We start from the raw sequence: 16,390 nt of genomic DNA, 5'->3' as shown, positions 1-16,390 counted from the left end.
CTGCATAGACTAAAATCCTCGTTTGGAGGACCGTTTTTCGGTGGGACTCTGGGGCGCTGCCTTGATCTAGGTTCCTGATAGTGGGGTAAGACAGATGTTGAGTGTTTGAAAGAAGGTTTCTTATTCTAAAATTTAAAATTTTGAATCAGATCTCAAATCAGGATTTATTTTATGATACGGGTTTTTATTATTTTTGTAAAAAAATTTTCTCTAAAAGTGAAGACATTGGTAACCTTATTCTCAAATTTTCAATCGAGGTTCAGACGAAACCTGGAAATATAGTGACCACTGTATAAAATATAAAAATAAAATACAATTAAAATTAAAATGAAAAATAGAAAAAATAAAAAGCCACAGTCGGCGATATAGTACTATAGCAGTCTGGGACTGCGAGCAGTCGGGGACTGCGAGACAGCTGCGGTGAAGTCGCGCTCACGGGTCTTCTAGGCGTACAGAGTGCAGGTCGGGACTGTTGACTGAATTTCACCATGGGTACCAGGAATAGTAAAGCTCTGCAAAAGGATCAACAAGTAATGGAATCAAAAGAATCCTGTATGCTAATCAATATATTTCTTTGTATCCTATGGTACCGGCCAGAACACCCATGGATCTGGACCTGGACTCCCATCCTCCCGTACGGCGTCAAACTCCAAATTTACCCAACCACGTCATTAACGACGAGCCTAACATCATTAACGCAGACATACCAGTTGTCGACCTCGACAGCCACGATGGCGAGACAGCACAAGCCTACGTCGGGAAACATGGGGGCACCTCCCCTGACACCATATGAGACTCATCTACGGTCCGCATTCATCAACAGACTGATGTTCCCACTCTGTGACATGTTGGAATGCTTGTTTATCACCTGGAAGACGGCAACCCTTGCTGACACCATCCTCCACACTGAACACACCTATGAGACACACCAAAGGGACAAAGATCAAAAACAAGATAAAAAAAAAAACAACGTGAGTCCCAGACCCAGATGACCATACTCGTTCAGGCCCTCACTCAAGGTCAGCAAAGTCCATCAACGCCTCAGCAAAACACCTCAGGCCAGACCCAACGAGGCGGGGGATTCCGTGGAAGACGTCTCAATCGTCGAGGCAGAGGAGGTCAAAACCCAGGCCGGAGCACCTGCTAACGCTGCGGCCAGGAAGTTCACTGGGCCCGCACCTGTCCCAAGGCGCCAAAGAGATGACCACAGGGTAACTGGGGTCAAACAGGGGAATCTGTACATTATAAGAGTTGACACCGGGAGGAGGGGACCCCAGGGAACAGCCCCAAGCCATGGCTCTGCACACCCTGATCAGGTGACATGTACAACACACACACAAACACGCACACACACACACACACAGACACACACACACACACACACACACACACACACACACACACACACACACACACACACACACACACACACACACACACACACAGGACACCCGAGGCTTGGGTGGCCGTCACTGATCTAAAACATTCCCTTACCGTCATACCCACACTCGGTTTCCCTGGCTATAGACTCCCATTTACTCAGTTCGTGTTTCTGCCCAGTGGCATATTTCTCTTCGAAATCCATTACCCTACAAACTGGTAAACCAACACAAATGACACCACAAAGATTTTTGAGTTATCATATCAGTCTGCTTCACATGGCAAACATAAATATCCAATTTTGTTCCCCACTCAGTCAAGCCACACTATTCACCCCTACTGACATCACAGAAAATAAATTAAATAAATAAAGTTTGAACACATCACACCTGTTCTTACATCTCTACATTGGCTCCCTGTTAAAACCAGGATTGATTTTAAAATAATGCAATTTATAAATAAAGCCATAAATAGCCTTGCACCTCAGTATATAAAATAAATGCTAATTACACACAAACCAGCATGAACTCTCAGGTCCACAGTCAGTGGTCTTTTCACTATACCCTCATTGTGCCAAAAGAGTCAACAACGTTTGTGAGTCTTTGTAGCATGTATCCAAGTCAGAGGAACACAAGACGATATCATAGCTCTCTAGCTATAGTGATACAATTCCCCCACTCACCAACATCCCTGCAAACCTGTGGACAAAATGACACCAACGCCATCAGTGCTGCATCCACCGAGGAAGCCAACGCCACTGCCCAAGGCTAAGTACCCACACCCAGTTATTACACCCAGCAGAAACCGTGAGCCAGCAAAGCTCATGGCATCCATTTAACCTATTAAAATGACTCTGCAGGGTCAGAGGAACACTAGCATTCATACAAATCACAACATTATTAATAGTACTCCCGATACTGTGGCATTATGCTCAACCACTCAAAGATAATTGGGTCATATAACGTATGACCCCACAACCAATGGAATACACATGGCAACACGTCTGGGACCGCATGATACACTGCACCCACGTCAACTAAAAAATAACAGAATCTGTAAACGCCCCCTGTGTCTACGTAGATGCCTTTAGAGTTCCAAGGGAGGTCCCCTCACAAATTTAGGGCACAAAACCAGATTTCAGGTGGATTTGCGTCTATACAATACTTACAATACTTCCCTGGTGAACAATTGACAAAAATGTCTATTGGTTGAACTCCATCGATCTTAATCAACAAGGCTCCCGTCCCGAGGACCCCTCCTCCCGGTCATCATCATCCCTGCCCAGCCCTGCTCCATCCCTACCTGACCGGGTCCCCCCGGCCAGCTCCACCATGTGGGCTAATAAACATCCTTCGTTTGCCTTCCGTCTCCCCGTGTCGTGCGTTTGGGTCTCACCTAGCCCCGGTCGTGACAGTACGGTCTGGCCATAAAACATGGACCCAGCTGACACAGAGGGGCTCCGCCACGCACTCCAGAACCAAGGAGTGTTGCTTGGTCAACATGACCAGGCCCTCCGGGACATCGCGGAACACCTCCGGACCATCTCGGCGGCCGTCAGTAGCCTGCCGGTTCCTCCGGCTCCTGTGGCCCCCCCTGCTCCTCCGGCCCTCCCTCCTCCCTCCACCAGGGCTCCCAACGCCTCCCTCGTCCCCCCTGAGCCCTACGTTCTGGCTCCAGCGCCCTATGACGGCGATTTCGGCACCTGCTGCGCCTTCCTTGTGCAGTGCGTGGTGGTTTTCCAGCAGCAGCCATCGTCGTACGCCTCCGATGGCACCCGCATCGCATTCCTCATCTCCTGCCTGAGAGGGGCGGCTCTCGGCTGGGGTTCCGCGGTTTGGCGTCAGGGGAGCCCCGTGAGTCTCTCTTACAATCTGTTCACCCGCGAAATGAGGAGAGTCTTCGACCACCCAGTTTGCGACAAGGAGGCCGCCAGAAGACTCCTCTCCATCCGCCAGGGTTCCCGTAGCGTCGCCTCCCTCGTCGTCGAGTTCCGGACTCTAGCCGCAGAAAGCGGCTGGAATGACGGAGCCCTGCAGGACGTGTTTCAGCACGCCCTGAACGACGAGTTGCGGGACGAGTTGGCGCGGCCGGACGAGCCCACGGACCTGGACCAACTGGTAGAGACCGCCATCCGCCTGGACAACTGGCTACGGGAGCGCTGGCACGAGAGGGAGGGGGCAAGACTCCAGCCCGTGCCTCCCGCCTGGGCGGCCACGCCCCGGTCTCCAGCGCCCACTACTCTCGGGCGCCTCAGAAGTCCCTCGACTCTCTCCGATGCCAAGCCCATGCAACTCGGTCGCTCCCGGATCTCCCCCGAGGAGCGAGCCCGCCGCATACAGACCGGCGCCTGTGTGTATTGCGTCCGGCTGGGACACTTCTGAGCCACCTGCCCAGTCTGGCCGGGAGAGGGCGACCTCACCCGTCCTCTGCTCCCAGCTTCCCTCTTGTGGGGGGGGAAATAACACTCACTTCCTCTGCTTTCATAGTTTACGGAGCGGATGCGAATTTCCTCGACCTGGGACTAGTACGCCAGCTAGGGCTGACACCCGTCCCTCTCCCCACTCCGCTCAAGGGGCTGACCGGGTCACTTCTGACCTGGATTACCCACCAGACGGCTGCTGCTACTCTCCGGCAACCCCCGTGAGTCCTTGAGGTTCTATCTCATCCATTTCTGGACCTGGCCCCTGTTTTCAGCAAGCAGGGCGCGCTATCCCTACCACCTCATCGCCCCTATGACTGAGCAATCAACCTCTTGCCAGGCGCCCCCCTCCCCTGCAGTCGCCTGTATAATGTCTCCCGGCCCGAACAGGAGGCCATGGAAACCTACATCTAGGACCCTCTCACTGCCGGGATCATTCACCCCTCATCGTCTCCGCTGGGCGCAGCGCCCTCTCTCCCTCCCCGCCAAGGCCCCACCACCCCCCCGAACCATCAACGGTCACCCGGCCTACACAGTGCGGCGCCTGCTGGATGTGCGGCGCCGGGGGAGGGGCCTTCAGTACCTAGTGGACTGGGAGGGACACGGTCCGGAGGAACGCTCCTGGGTCCCCCGGAGACGGATCCTTCAAAGCTCCTAGTGCTTGTCAAAGTCCATAGTTTTTGTCTCTTTGTTTCGTCTCCCCCTTACCTGATTGTCTCCTCTCGTCGACCCAGTCTGTCCGTCCCTCTCCAGCCAGCCCGGTTTACCTGCTTGTCAATGCTCGTCGACCAAGGCTGTCCGTCCCTCTCCATCCAGCCCGGTTCCCCGTCTCTTCACCCGGATACTGGACCCCTCCTCCCGGTCATTTTCCCTGCCCAGCCCTGCTCCATCCCTTCCTGACTGGCTCCCCCCGGCTCGCTCCACCGTCTGGGCTAATAAACATCCTTCATCTGCCTCCCGTCTACCCGTGTCGTGCATTTGGGTCTCACCTAGCCCCGGTCGTGACAAAAGCCGGTGTTATAGTGCTTGTTATTTGTTTTATTCTGATGTTCATCGGATGTTTTAGGGATGTGTTTTTCATTTTGTTATGCATTTCTGCATTTTGTTGTTATTCGTTTTATTCTACCTTTCTTTGAAGCCTCTTTTATTCAGTATGTGGAGATGTGGCGATGTTTGATCTCCAAGGGGGAGTGATGGTGAGTCTCAGAATGGTTGAACAAAGAACCTCTTCACAGAGCTTGTTCGGAGCTTCCAACATCTGGACTCGGCAAAGATAAAGATAAGGTCTTAATGTAAGGTGCACCTTATGCTATGCACATGTACCTGCCCTGCAGAATTTATGACCAGCTTGCTCCAATCATCTGTGCTATAATTTTGAAGGCTGTGCGGGTGCAGCAAATGGCATTTTTGGCGCAACCTGAATTTTCCTCTTTGTTTCCCTCCTTAGATACGCCCTCACACCTGGCTTAGCTGGAAATGAAGAGCTGGCTGAGGGCTGTGGACCATGGTCCCTCTACAAGACAGGTCCACTATAAGCATGGAGCTACTCAGATTTAGATATAGAGGTGGTGAAAGAACTCAACATTCGTCCAGATGACCCTTGTACCCCACGCCCCTCCAGTCCGATCCCCCTCTAGCCTGGCCACTCCCCACCTTGTTATATGGTCATCTTTTTCCTTTGCCCCTCCATCAAAAGGACATCCTGGGTTTCCCACCGGGTTTTACCTGACATCAAGGGCTAGGTTTTTTCTGATAACCATATACAAACCTGTTATTTGTTGACATACCGTTTATTTTTATGTAACAATCATTTATTTTATTACATTTTTTTCTCGCTTTATTCTTAGTATAGCTTTACATGTACCTATTGAGGTTGGTTGTTGGTTTGTTTTCTTTTGTGATGTGCTTTACGTATATATTTTGTTCCCCGCGTGTTTCCGTTTTAACATTCTATTTTGATGTTTTTACATTTCATGTTTTAGTATTTACATTTTCCATATTTTTTTATTATTATCCTTATGTTTATATGATTAAAAGGGTGGAATATAACAATATATCTAAATCCATGTAATCACATAAACGTACAGGCATACACACAATGAAGAACACAACTTCATGTAGCTTCCAGTCACACACTTTTATTTTAGCACACAGGGTTAATTCTTTCACAAACCTTTTAGATTATGTCCTCCCTTGGGTTCCTGGCAAAAAGCTTGCCCGATCCTCAAAGCTTGCCTTATCTTGGCCTGGCCAATTATTATCTGCACCTGTGAGGTCAAGCTGACTGTATATTCTCTGTATTTGTGACGTTGAACTGACCATACTGTATATACTCTGACTCCTTGAAAATAAACTTTGACTCAGAGAGCTGCCTCTTAGCACATCTCTGATCCGACCCTTGTACAAGTAAAACCAATGTCTGTCTGCCACTTTATTTAAGACCACCGATTGACAAACTCCATATTAAAGCGACCCTTTAATTTCTGTAACAATTTCTGTTAATTACTTAATAAATAAATAAAATTGACATTACAACGTGCTGATCTTGTTTAGGCTGTCTCACAATATGTTCTATGATCTCTGCATACACTTTAAGTTAAAATCTTACAGTTATCCAGATAAAAAGTGTGAATTATTTTTTTATAGTAGTCTGCCATAAAAAAATGCAATTTTTAATATAATTGAAATGTGAGCTACATTTCAATTATATTGTTGAAATTAGTCAATGGGACATGTTTGTACTGTAACGCATTACTTCTACATATTAGATATATGTTTGTTCTTTGTATTTGAAAACGGGAAAATCCTACAGTAGATCTAGGTCTGTGATACAATGTAGACTCGTATTTAAAACAAATATGAATTGATTGCATTCTTTAAAAAACATTTCGATGTATTTTTATCTTGTGTGTCTATGGAAAAGGCTCACGTAGCCGCACACATTTGAGAAAAAAAAAAAAGTCTCACCTTGTACGCCATGACATGGGCGTGTACCACCCCGGGCGCTCCGTGGCACCATTGCACCAGACGGTCGCTCTCGTTGCTTAGCGAGGAGGGGTAGTTGCCTGAGCGGAACTTTTTGTGGCGGACGTAGTCGATGCTTGGCTGCACGAGTTCAGACAGGACGTCTGGAGTGGCTCGGCTTTCTGGCTATGTGTGGTTTGAAAAAGGAAAATTAGAATCAGAAAAGAGAAATTGTAGTAATTTGAATGGGAGGAGGTCATATGGCTTTATTTTGACTTGTCGGTAAGTAAGTACAGCTGCTTTCACACATGCACTGCAACCCTGAAATTATCTGGACATTACCTAGAGGAGCTGTGTGAACGCAAATGTCCTAATCAGCTCTTGTACCTTGGTACAAAGTCTGTGTATTGTCTGATTGAGCTGTAGGTATGAATCTTTGTATACGGAGCACAACTGCTTCGTGCCCCTTTCTGCTTTCCTTTATATTCCTTTCCACTCTTTAGTTTATATTGTGGATACGTCCAAAAACATGGGGTATCAATGCAAATAAAGTCACAATTACGTAAGTCAGTAAGTAATACGTAGGCTCGTCCGCCACCTTAGGTGTGCTGTTAAACTCTGCAACATCATGCATCAATTGTGTCACGTCCTGCCTCCTGCATGCTCTACCCAGGCTCAGTATATCCAGTAAGTGTAAATGCGTTTGACGCGGAAAATCTCTGGTTGTGTGCTATAGTAGGAGCCACTTTGTGAGGGCAGCTGGAACATGACAGGAGACAGGCAGATCCGTGATTGGGACATGGCTGACCCTGTCGGATGCCTGCTCGGATCTTGCCAGTAACGCATTTGTAGTTCAAAATGTAAAGCAACTTGCGTATAGAGGAAAATCTTGCGGTTTTTTTTATGAAAAATATACGTTATATGTTTTGGAACGGAACATCTAATAGAATCAATATATACATCTCTGATTTTAAAGAACAAATGGTTTGAAAGAATGAATGAATCAGTGTTTTATTTTTTTGATTGTAGATGTGTTTAATTTAATTAAACAAATGAAAACACTGTGCGTAACTGGGACACCTTGTCAGTTACTCCCCCTTATTTTCAAATCCTAATAATAACAAGTATGAGCTTAGCACAGCTCCCCACCCTGCTCCTCCACCTGGGCGAAGAGCTCTTCATTGCAGATCTATTCATCCATCACTCCTATCCTATCTGATCCAGAACCCAGCTGCGTGGCTCAGAAAATTCAAGTTTATTTCTAAAAGCCGTTCAGACGGACCGGGAAATCACACCTCACACCTTAAATTTAATATTTTCAATTTTATTTTACCTAAAATAATTGTAAAATATCGCAAAAAATGTAATTGCAATACTTAATGTATTACAAAACTCCCCATATTGTGCGTTTTTGCACCGTAGGAACCAATTTCATAGTTCTAAGACCTTTGTTTTGAGCAACTTATTTAGCTCCTACTCCAGGGCAGTGACTAACCGGCACAAGAGGAACCTTCAGTGATGTAAGTGCCGGTGATTTGTCCAGACCTAAGACCACGGTCCCTTGGACTGAGTCCGCCCAGTCGAGTTGTATCACTCTGGGTGGGGACCAGCCCACGTACACTAAGTGGTAGTAAAAAATATGACAAACAATTTTTTACATTTTTTTTTATTGTGGATGTATTTTTTTAATTTTAGTTTATTAATTTACATTAATTGAATGAAACAGAAAATCCCAGAGTGAACAAGCCTCTGCTATATGAATGTAGGAATAAACTTTTAAATTATGTCTTGTAGATCTAATATGAGTGAAGATCCAGCAACTGTATTGATTATTTCTCGTCTCAAATTTGTGACCAGCCGCAGCAAAACCTGCTTTCTTGCGCTTTTCTAAAATCGCTAGGAGCAGCCAAAATAAGTCGAAAAAACCATTCTAGAAGGAAAATGTGATTTTTCCAGATTTGTGTTCCTTTGTGGGTTTTTTCATCTCTCTACGTATTTCCAAAACTGAGTTTTATTTATAAATAGTAGACAAATGTAAAACCGTGGAGTAAAATATTTCCGTTAGATTTGATAGGGAAACACACTTCACTTACCGAGAGACTGAACAGCGCTGAACAACGCAGATCGATGGTTTCCTTTAAAGCGACAGTCCAGGTGAAGCTCATTCATCCATATTCCATGTGATGTGAAGTCACAATGTGAAACTGTTTTGATAGAGTTCAACCTTTAAATCGTACTACTTTTACAGACACACAGACATTGTGTAGGGGGCATAAACCAACGAAGAAGTAAAGCTGACGTCACTTCCGTAAACAAGACGAGGATCCTTCAGTTTCACTGTGAAAAGTTTAATCTTTGTGTTGCTATGGATTAGGAGAAGCGGGTGGCAGAAGATCTAAATCATATCGTGGAACTTAATCTGACCTGTGTGATAGATCCTAGTCAGTGTAAGCAGCGCATACTGGACTTCATTTTCCACAATGATAGTCAGTTCTCCGACCACGATGCTGAATGTGATACCCGCGTTATCCCGGACTTGGAGAAATTTTCAAACAGTGGATTTCAACCTGAATGTGATGAAATGAAACGGAATATTTCAAGAACCACCGCAGGAGACCAACGATACGCCGTTACAGCGGAAGAAGTTGATGATGTGATGAAGTCCGTTGAGGTTGGTGATGCAGATTATGACCAAGTAGCAATGGACAACATCAAGTTTACCTGCAAATGTTGCAAGGGGCGAAAAGAAAATGGCAGGCTTGACCAGGAATCATGTACAAAGAAACTGGATCTTCTTATTTTATCAATAGATCAAATATATACAGTATATATATATATAAAGATCAGAGTTCTGTGATGACGACACCCAGGACATCACCTGTGCAGCAACACCAATCGGAAGAGGCAGGCCCAAACAGGCTCTCAGAGTGTAGCTGGGTTAAGGTTGGGCCCACATACTGTAATAACTCCAAGAACCTTGAAGATATTTGGCACACGCACATTTATATATTAAATGGCACACTGAGGCTGATATACAGAGACTCATATTATTGATAGACTCTACATATTGTTGTGTTATACGCACTTTAGAACTCCTAAGTAATTTGACTTATATAAAACATGCATATTCTTACTGTTAAATAAAATCCTTTTGAAAAACAAAAGATGTTGTGTGTCGATGACACTGTTCAACATTCCCTCAAAACACAAGAACAATGCAAAGATTGCCCCATTCAGCATGGTGTCAAGTCCTTCATTCAGCAGGGTGTCAAGTGGCCACGTGACAAGTAGCCATGTGGCTTTGTTGGTCCTCCAAAGCATTTGCATTCTGGGAGCTGGCTGAATGAAGCCAAGTGTTGGGGAAAAATTTGAAGGTGATTATCTCAGAAACACAGTTTGCCACACCCTTGTCATTACCAAGTCATAGCTTGAAAAACATTTGCTTGATTTGCACAAGTGACACCTTGTTTTGAAGCTCTGGTTCTTCACTTTCAAATGATGTGAAAAAAAAGTCAAAAGCCACCAAATGTACTTAAAGTCTGCGGTGGGTCACATTTATTTTTATTTGTTTGGAAACAAATTTTAGAGGACCGGTAAGGTGAAATCAGTGAAAGTTACAGAATAAATACAACACGGAACTCATGCTGAAACACCGTTGGATGATGTCACATCAGCGTCACCAGTGCAGGTGTCTAGGGGGGACCTCCCCAGGTACCCGAGAACTCAGGGATTCCCCACAACTCTTCGGTGCAAAAACACTGCATCGTATCGTGAGGTCCCAGGTGATTCCCACCCCTATTTGAGACAAAAAGGACTGTGTGTGTGTATATATATATATATATATCATGGCTGAAGTACACTTTTTTGAGTGATGACCGAAGCAGGCTACAGATGAAGCCTTGGGCTTCTCTTTGTTTACACTTAATAGCCGATTATTGTGTCTTCCAACAGATCTGGAAGCCCCCGCACCTAACCCATACATATGCAAATGCAGAGCTATTGACGTAAATCTCCACATTCCAATGGAGCAATCAATCCCCTTTTCACTGTGAAAATTCCTACCCGACCAATGGTCCCCTCTCTGTAGAGGGGGAATCAAATATTCCGTTTACTATCATACAGGACTTCTTGTTAGGCCCACGGCCTCCCAGCGCCACTAGAGGCCGCCCTGGCCCCATCTGCATCTCCCTACTCAAGCCCAATTGCACACACCTGGGATCAATTACCTGCATCACTCTCACAGTATTAAGTCTCAGCTTCCCAGTTAATCCTTGCCAGACTTTCAACTAGCTTACCCGAGTCGTACAGCTACTGGCTCCCTTCCAAATTCCAAGTTCCAAATTCCTAGCTCCTAGTGCTTGTTCCTAGTTCCTAGTTTACCCTGTGTCATGCGTCCTAGCTCTGGTCGTGACAGTACGGTCTGGCCAGGAAACCATGGACCCAGCCGACACAGAATGGCTCCGCCGCGCACTCCGGGACTAAGGAATGTTGCTTGGGCAACATGACCAGGCCCTCCGGGACATCGCGGAACACCTCTGGCCCATCTCGGCGGCCGTCAGGAGCCTGCAGGGTCCTCCGGCCCCCGTGGCCCCCCCTGCTCCTCCGACGCGCCCTCCTTCCCCCACCAGGGCTCCCAGCGCCTCTCTTTTCCCCCCTGAGCCCCACGTTCCAGCTCCAGCGCCTTACGACGGCGATTTCGGCACCTGCTGCGCCTTCCTCGTGCAGTGCGCGGTGGTTTTTCAACAGCAGCCATCGTCGCACGCCTCCAATAGTGCCCTCATCGCGTTCCTCATCTCCTGCCTGAGAGGGGCGGCTCTCGGCTGGGGTTCCGCGGTCTGGAGTCAGGGGGGCCCCGTGAGTCTCTCCTATGATCTGTTCACCCGCGAAATGAGGAGAGTCTTCGACCACCCAGTTTGCGGCAAGGAGGCCGCCAGAAGACTCCTCTCCCTCCTCCAGGGTTCCCGTAGCATCGCCTCCCTCGTCGTCGAGTTCCAGAATCTAGCCGCAGAAAGCGGCTGGAATGACGGAGCCCTGCAGGACGTGTTTCAGCGCGCCCTGAACGACGAGTTGCAGGACAAGTTGTCCGTGGCGGGACGAGCCACAGACCTGGACAAACTAGTGGAGACCGCCATCCGCCTGGACAACCGGCTACGGGAGCGCCAGCACGAGAGGGAGGGGGCGATGCCAATGCAACTTTGTCACTCACATTTCTCCCCCGAGGAGCGAGCACGCCGCATACAGACCGGCGCCTGTCTGTATTGTGGCCGGCTGTATTGCCTGCCTTCCGTCTCCCTGTGTCGTGCGTTTGAGTCCCTCCTAGCTTTGGTTGTGACACTTCTGAATAATTCTTAATCAATAGCTGGCAATGTATTTAATAGTTGGCAACTAATCCGTGAAGTAAACCATGGAGTTTAAACTGTATCAACAGTAAATAATCTTGAGCGTTCAGAAGGATCCATACACTGTTTAGTCTCTTTAAGGTTTGTACAAATTATTATTATATCCCTGGTGTTGATTTTATTCTACTGACTTTTATTTATTGATTTTTAACAGTTTCTTGTGCCATTGTTGTATTTTGAAATTTGGAAAATAAATCTATTAAATGGGGCTCGAATGCATACATTTGTTGTGATGTTTCACAATTATTTGCAGTAAAATAGTTAGATAGTTCAAACCCTCATTTTGAAATGTAAAGGCCAAAGACTAGAACCTATAAATCCACACACTTTGCCGCTACAAAAAATAGGAAAAATGCTGTTTACATTACCTACCACTAGTCACTTTAATCTATCAAGTATTGCATTGCATACCTGTTTTGCCTTACCTCTTAGCAGTACATTGCAGTATTTATCTTACAACAGTGTCTATCTTGCCATTCAGTATTACACTGCATTGTTGTGGCCTAAGCCTATTTAAGATGTCACTACCAGTTTGACTCACTGTCATTATTGTCTGCATTTTATTTTGTCCTTCTTTTAGGTAAATATCATCATGTTACTTATACACTACTACTCCTTTGCATTTTAGATTTTTTAAATACTGTTTTATTTTAATCACTACAAATGCCCTTATTTTACTTATTATGTAAAGTTGAGTTGGCTCTGAGAATAGGAATCTGATTACTGGTAATGATGCTTGCATTGTTATCAAGTATATCAACTTGAAACTATAATTACATAGACCTACTTTGATTGCTCTCATGCCAAAGAACTTTCTAAATTTAAAAATGATAATAAAAAAACAGCTTCTATTTTGAAATTAAAAAGCTGTGCAACATGTAGATTAAAATAAAACATTCAGACCTGTTCTCATTCATATGACAAAAAAAACATTTGAATTTTGAAAGTTGAGCCCTGGTCAGGGTTCAAAGGACAATATCTCAGGTCCACTGAAATCTCTCTCTGAAATGTGATTGTGTTTTTGTTAAGTTCGCGCCATTTCATGGTGACACTGCAATTGAGTGAATGGCCGTGTTTACAGTTAAAATTACACACCCCCTCTCAGGACACATGAGACACACGTAGCACACAACGGAGATTGTCCGTTTGTGAGGACATTGTCCGGAGTTCATGTGTGAAAGCAGCTTATGTAAGTAGTCTGAGCAAAAGAATAATTTTTATCCTATTTCATGTTGGATAGTGTTCAGTGATTTGCTATTGGAGAAGTGAAGACAAAACACAATTTCTTTAAAGGACGGGTTGGTAATTTTTCACCCAGGCCTTATCAAAATGTTGGTTCCTCTCATTTATAACTTTAATTTCTCAGTGCCATGCATCCTTGCATGCATGCAGCCCTGCCCCAATCTATGGGGGTCAGAGTGCCTATGTGAGGCAATCGGACATCACGGACAGAGTATGTCAGTCTCCCTTTCCCTGTGGCGTGTCCTATCTAGGCAGATGTCGCCTATTGATACCCGATCAACAAAGCAGAAACCGATTTGATCTTGCTAGGAAGCTCCTTTGAAGCCAAATAGAACATGATCAGCTTGCATTGCAAAATGTAATATTCTGAAAGCAGCTCAACGTATGCAATTTCATGGCGGTACACATATCCCCGAATGCAATTAAAAGACAGAAAATGTTACCGTTAGAACAGATAGTTCTAACCAAAACTGTATTTAACTCACTTCATAGGTTGCATATGGACAGGCTGCATCTATTCTATTTACAGATCGGTGGAGGAGACATGTTAGAAACGGTTTGTTTCATTACTCTCACGTCACTGTTTTCATTACATCGTTAACGTACTACCCAACGCCCTCCATTACCCAGCACCGAACCCTTCCGTTCCTCACCTGCATGAGCATGTAGTAGATCCCAGCTAGTCCATGGGCAGCGCCCACATACTGCTTCTTGTGCCACTCGTACAGCAGGGGGCAGCGCTCGCTCTTCTTCTGCTCCGCGGACAGGTTCTTGCCAGACTCCACTATGGCTGTCGCTACCTGAATTGTATTGTAATGTAAAATATATAAATCCTCACAGTGGCTGTGAGTTTATTGCGGATTATCATTTATTGAAGAGACCCCCTCCAGACATTTTTACTTCCTGCCGTCCCATACGGGAAATAAAGGCTTAGTTAGCAATTGAATATCACATATTAGTAACACCTTGGCAACCAGATGAACAAAGTGGATTCTGACCTAGATCGGCTACTCTCAGGGATGGAGAGAATTTTTTATATAGATATCCGACTCGCTCAACAGAATTGTCTACAAAAGGCTGCACAACAAACAAGTGAACAAATGGTTTTATGTCGAGGTGAGTGGGTGTGCCAACTTGGATCATCATACATCACTTCTTGCACCGTTTGAACAACTTTTAACTTTTGGTGCCAAACTAAGTTGTGTGTCAAAAATGTATGACTGACCGTGGAATGGATCTTTTGCAGCAGGCGGTGCTATAGGAAAACAATGAAGGGCTCAAAAGTGCAAAGAAATACTTATATATACTTAAATACTCACTGAATTCTATTAATAAATAAGGAAGGGTTCAAGAGTAAAAAATATGGCACTGCATTATTCAAGAAGATTCAATACCTTAACACAAGAGTAATTTTCCAAACTATAAACGAGAATTGAAATCCACTGTAATACCCTTTTTCCATAGCACCAAAACACCCGCTAACATCTGGGTTTTCTCTTTGGGGAAGACTACACTTGGCATCCAGTCCCGGGAAAAGTTACCCTGCAGTGGTCACAGGTTTTTATCAGCTCCAGCTCTGATCGGTAGTGGTGGAAACATAACACCCAGGTAGACAGGTTAATTTTCGCACCGTTTCCCGACATTGGCACTTAAATAGACAGGAATATCCATATATTATTCGATCATTTCAAATCAGATTTAGAATCCAAAATAAAAATCAAAAGTTATTGACTTTTTTCCTGCATGGGGGACCATGAAACGTTTTGGGGACCACTCCACTCCCACACTCCCCACTGGGCTCCGAGCCATTTCATCACCGCCCCAAGCCAGCCTCCGAACCGAAAGACCATTTCTGCTTCTGCTCCCCGCCGCCAAAGAACCAGGCCAGCACACAGCGTCTATTCTGTGCACCGCACATTGGGCGCTGCCAGCCAATTTTAATACCCACATCATTGAGGTAGATCTTAGCGTAATGATGATATTAATACCACAACCTTGAGCCTTTGTTACATCAATTGATACTGCAGATAACCAATTCAAAGAGTGAAGTAACACTAAGTGGCATAAATAACACTGATTTTGAGATGCTGGAAGGTGTGTGTTCCCTCAATTCACAGGAGCTAGGCTAGTTGCTTCTCTCTGCAGCCTTGCATTGGAAAAACACAGTTAGCATACAGCCTAACCCATGCAGCCTGACCCCATGCAGTCACTATCTCGGGACTGGACAAACAGGGATGAAATTGGTATCAACCATCTCGTCTGAGTCTGGGCTGGACAAAAAAACAAATTTCCCCAAAATCTGAAGTATCCCTTTGGAAACCTTGGTCTGACCAACGAGGACATCTTGGACTATGAGAGGGCTTTTTTTAAGAGCTGAACAAAATATGTTGAAGCTCTGCTAGATGCAATTAGAAAATTTCTTAAATAACACTGGGAGACTATGTCCACCTGTCTTCCAACACACAAAAACAGAGAGACAAACACACACCAGCCTAATAAGCTATCGACCGTCTTTCCCCATGGGTGACAACATAATTAGGTGGGAATTAATATGTTTGCAGTGCACAGTAATTACACCAACAAAGCGCTGCCTGTCGGCTTTAGAGACAAAATAAAAGACCCAGAAGAGACCCATACATGGGCTGAATCTGAATGGAGGATAGATGTATGCATCTATCCTCCATTTGGCATTTGCCACTTGATTGACGAACAGGGAACTTAGATCTCCGTTCTTCTAACACACGGGTCACCACGTAGAAAATGTGTGAGCTACTGCAAAAATTTAGCGAGCTAAGTGACCTAGTTAGCCTTCCAATTTATATCTACTAAAGAAGGGATATAAAAAATAAATGTGGGGGAGCCAGACCACATAAGAAACCAAAAGCTTACCACTTCCATGCGGAATGGGAGGACTTTTTTTTCACCATGTCATACTCAAAGTGTGTTTGTCTGATCTGTCAATCTACCATTGCTATTCCGAAAAAGG

At 45.3% G+C, this 16,390-nt stretch overlaps 1 protein-coding gene across 1 annotated transcript in view; it reads right to left on the bottom strand.

Annotated features, from left to right (window-relative positions):
- Positions 1-16,390, bottom strand: part of lancl2 (LanC lantibiotic synthetase component C-like 2 (bacterial)) — a gene marked incomplete at its 5' end in the record, with an annotated part of 82,068 nt that overhangs the window by 11,788 nt on the left and 53,890 nt on the right. The window contains 2 exons of the mRNA XM_080019986.1: positions 6,767-6,949; positions 14,058-14,204. Coding sequence (XP_079876112.1) covers positions 6,767-6,949; positions 14,058-14,204 — 330 coding nt within the window. The remainder of the gene's footprint in view (positions 1-6,766; positions 6,950-14,057; positions 14,205-16,390) is intronic.

The sequence above is a fragment of the Zeus faber genome (genome assembly GCF_960531495.2).
Source record: "Zeus faber genome assembly, chromosome: 19".
NCBI lineage: Eukaryota > Metazoa > Chordata > Actinopteri > Zeiformes > Zeidae > Zeus > Zeus faber.
The sequence above is the reverse complement of the archived record's forward strand: the minus strand, read 5'-3'. Positions and strand labels throughout refer to the sequence as shown.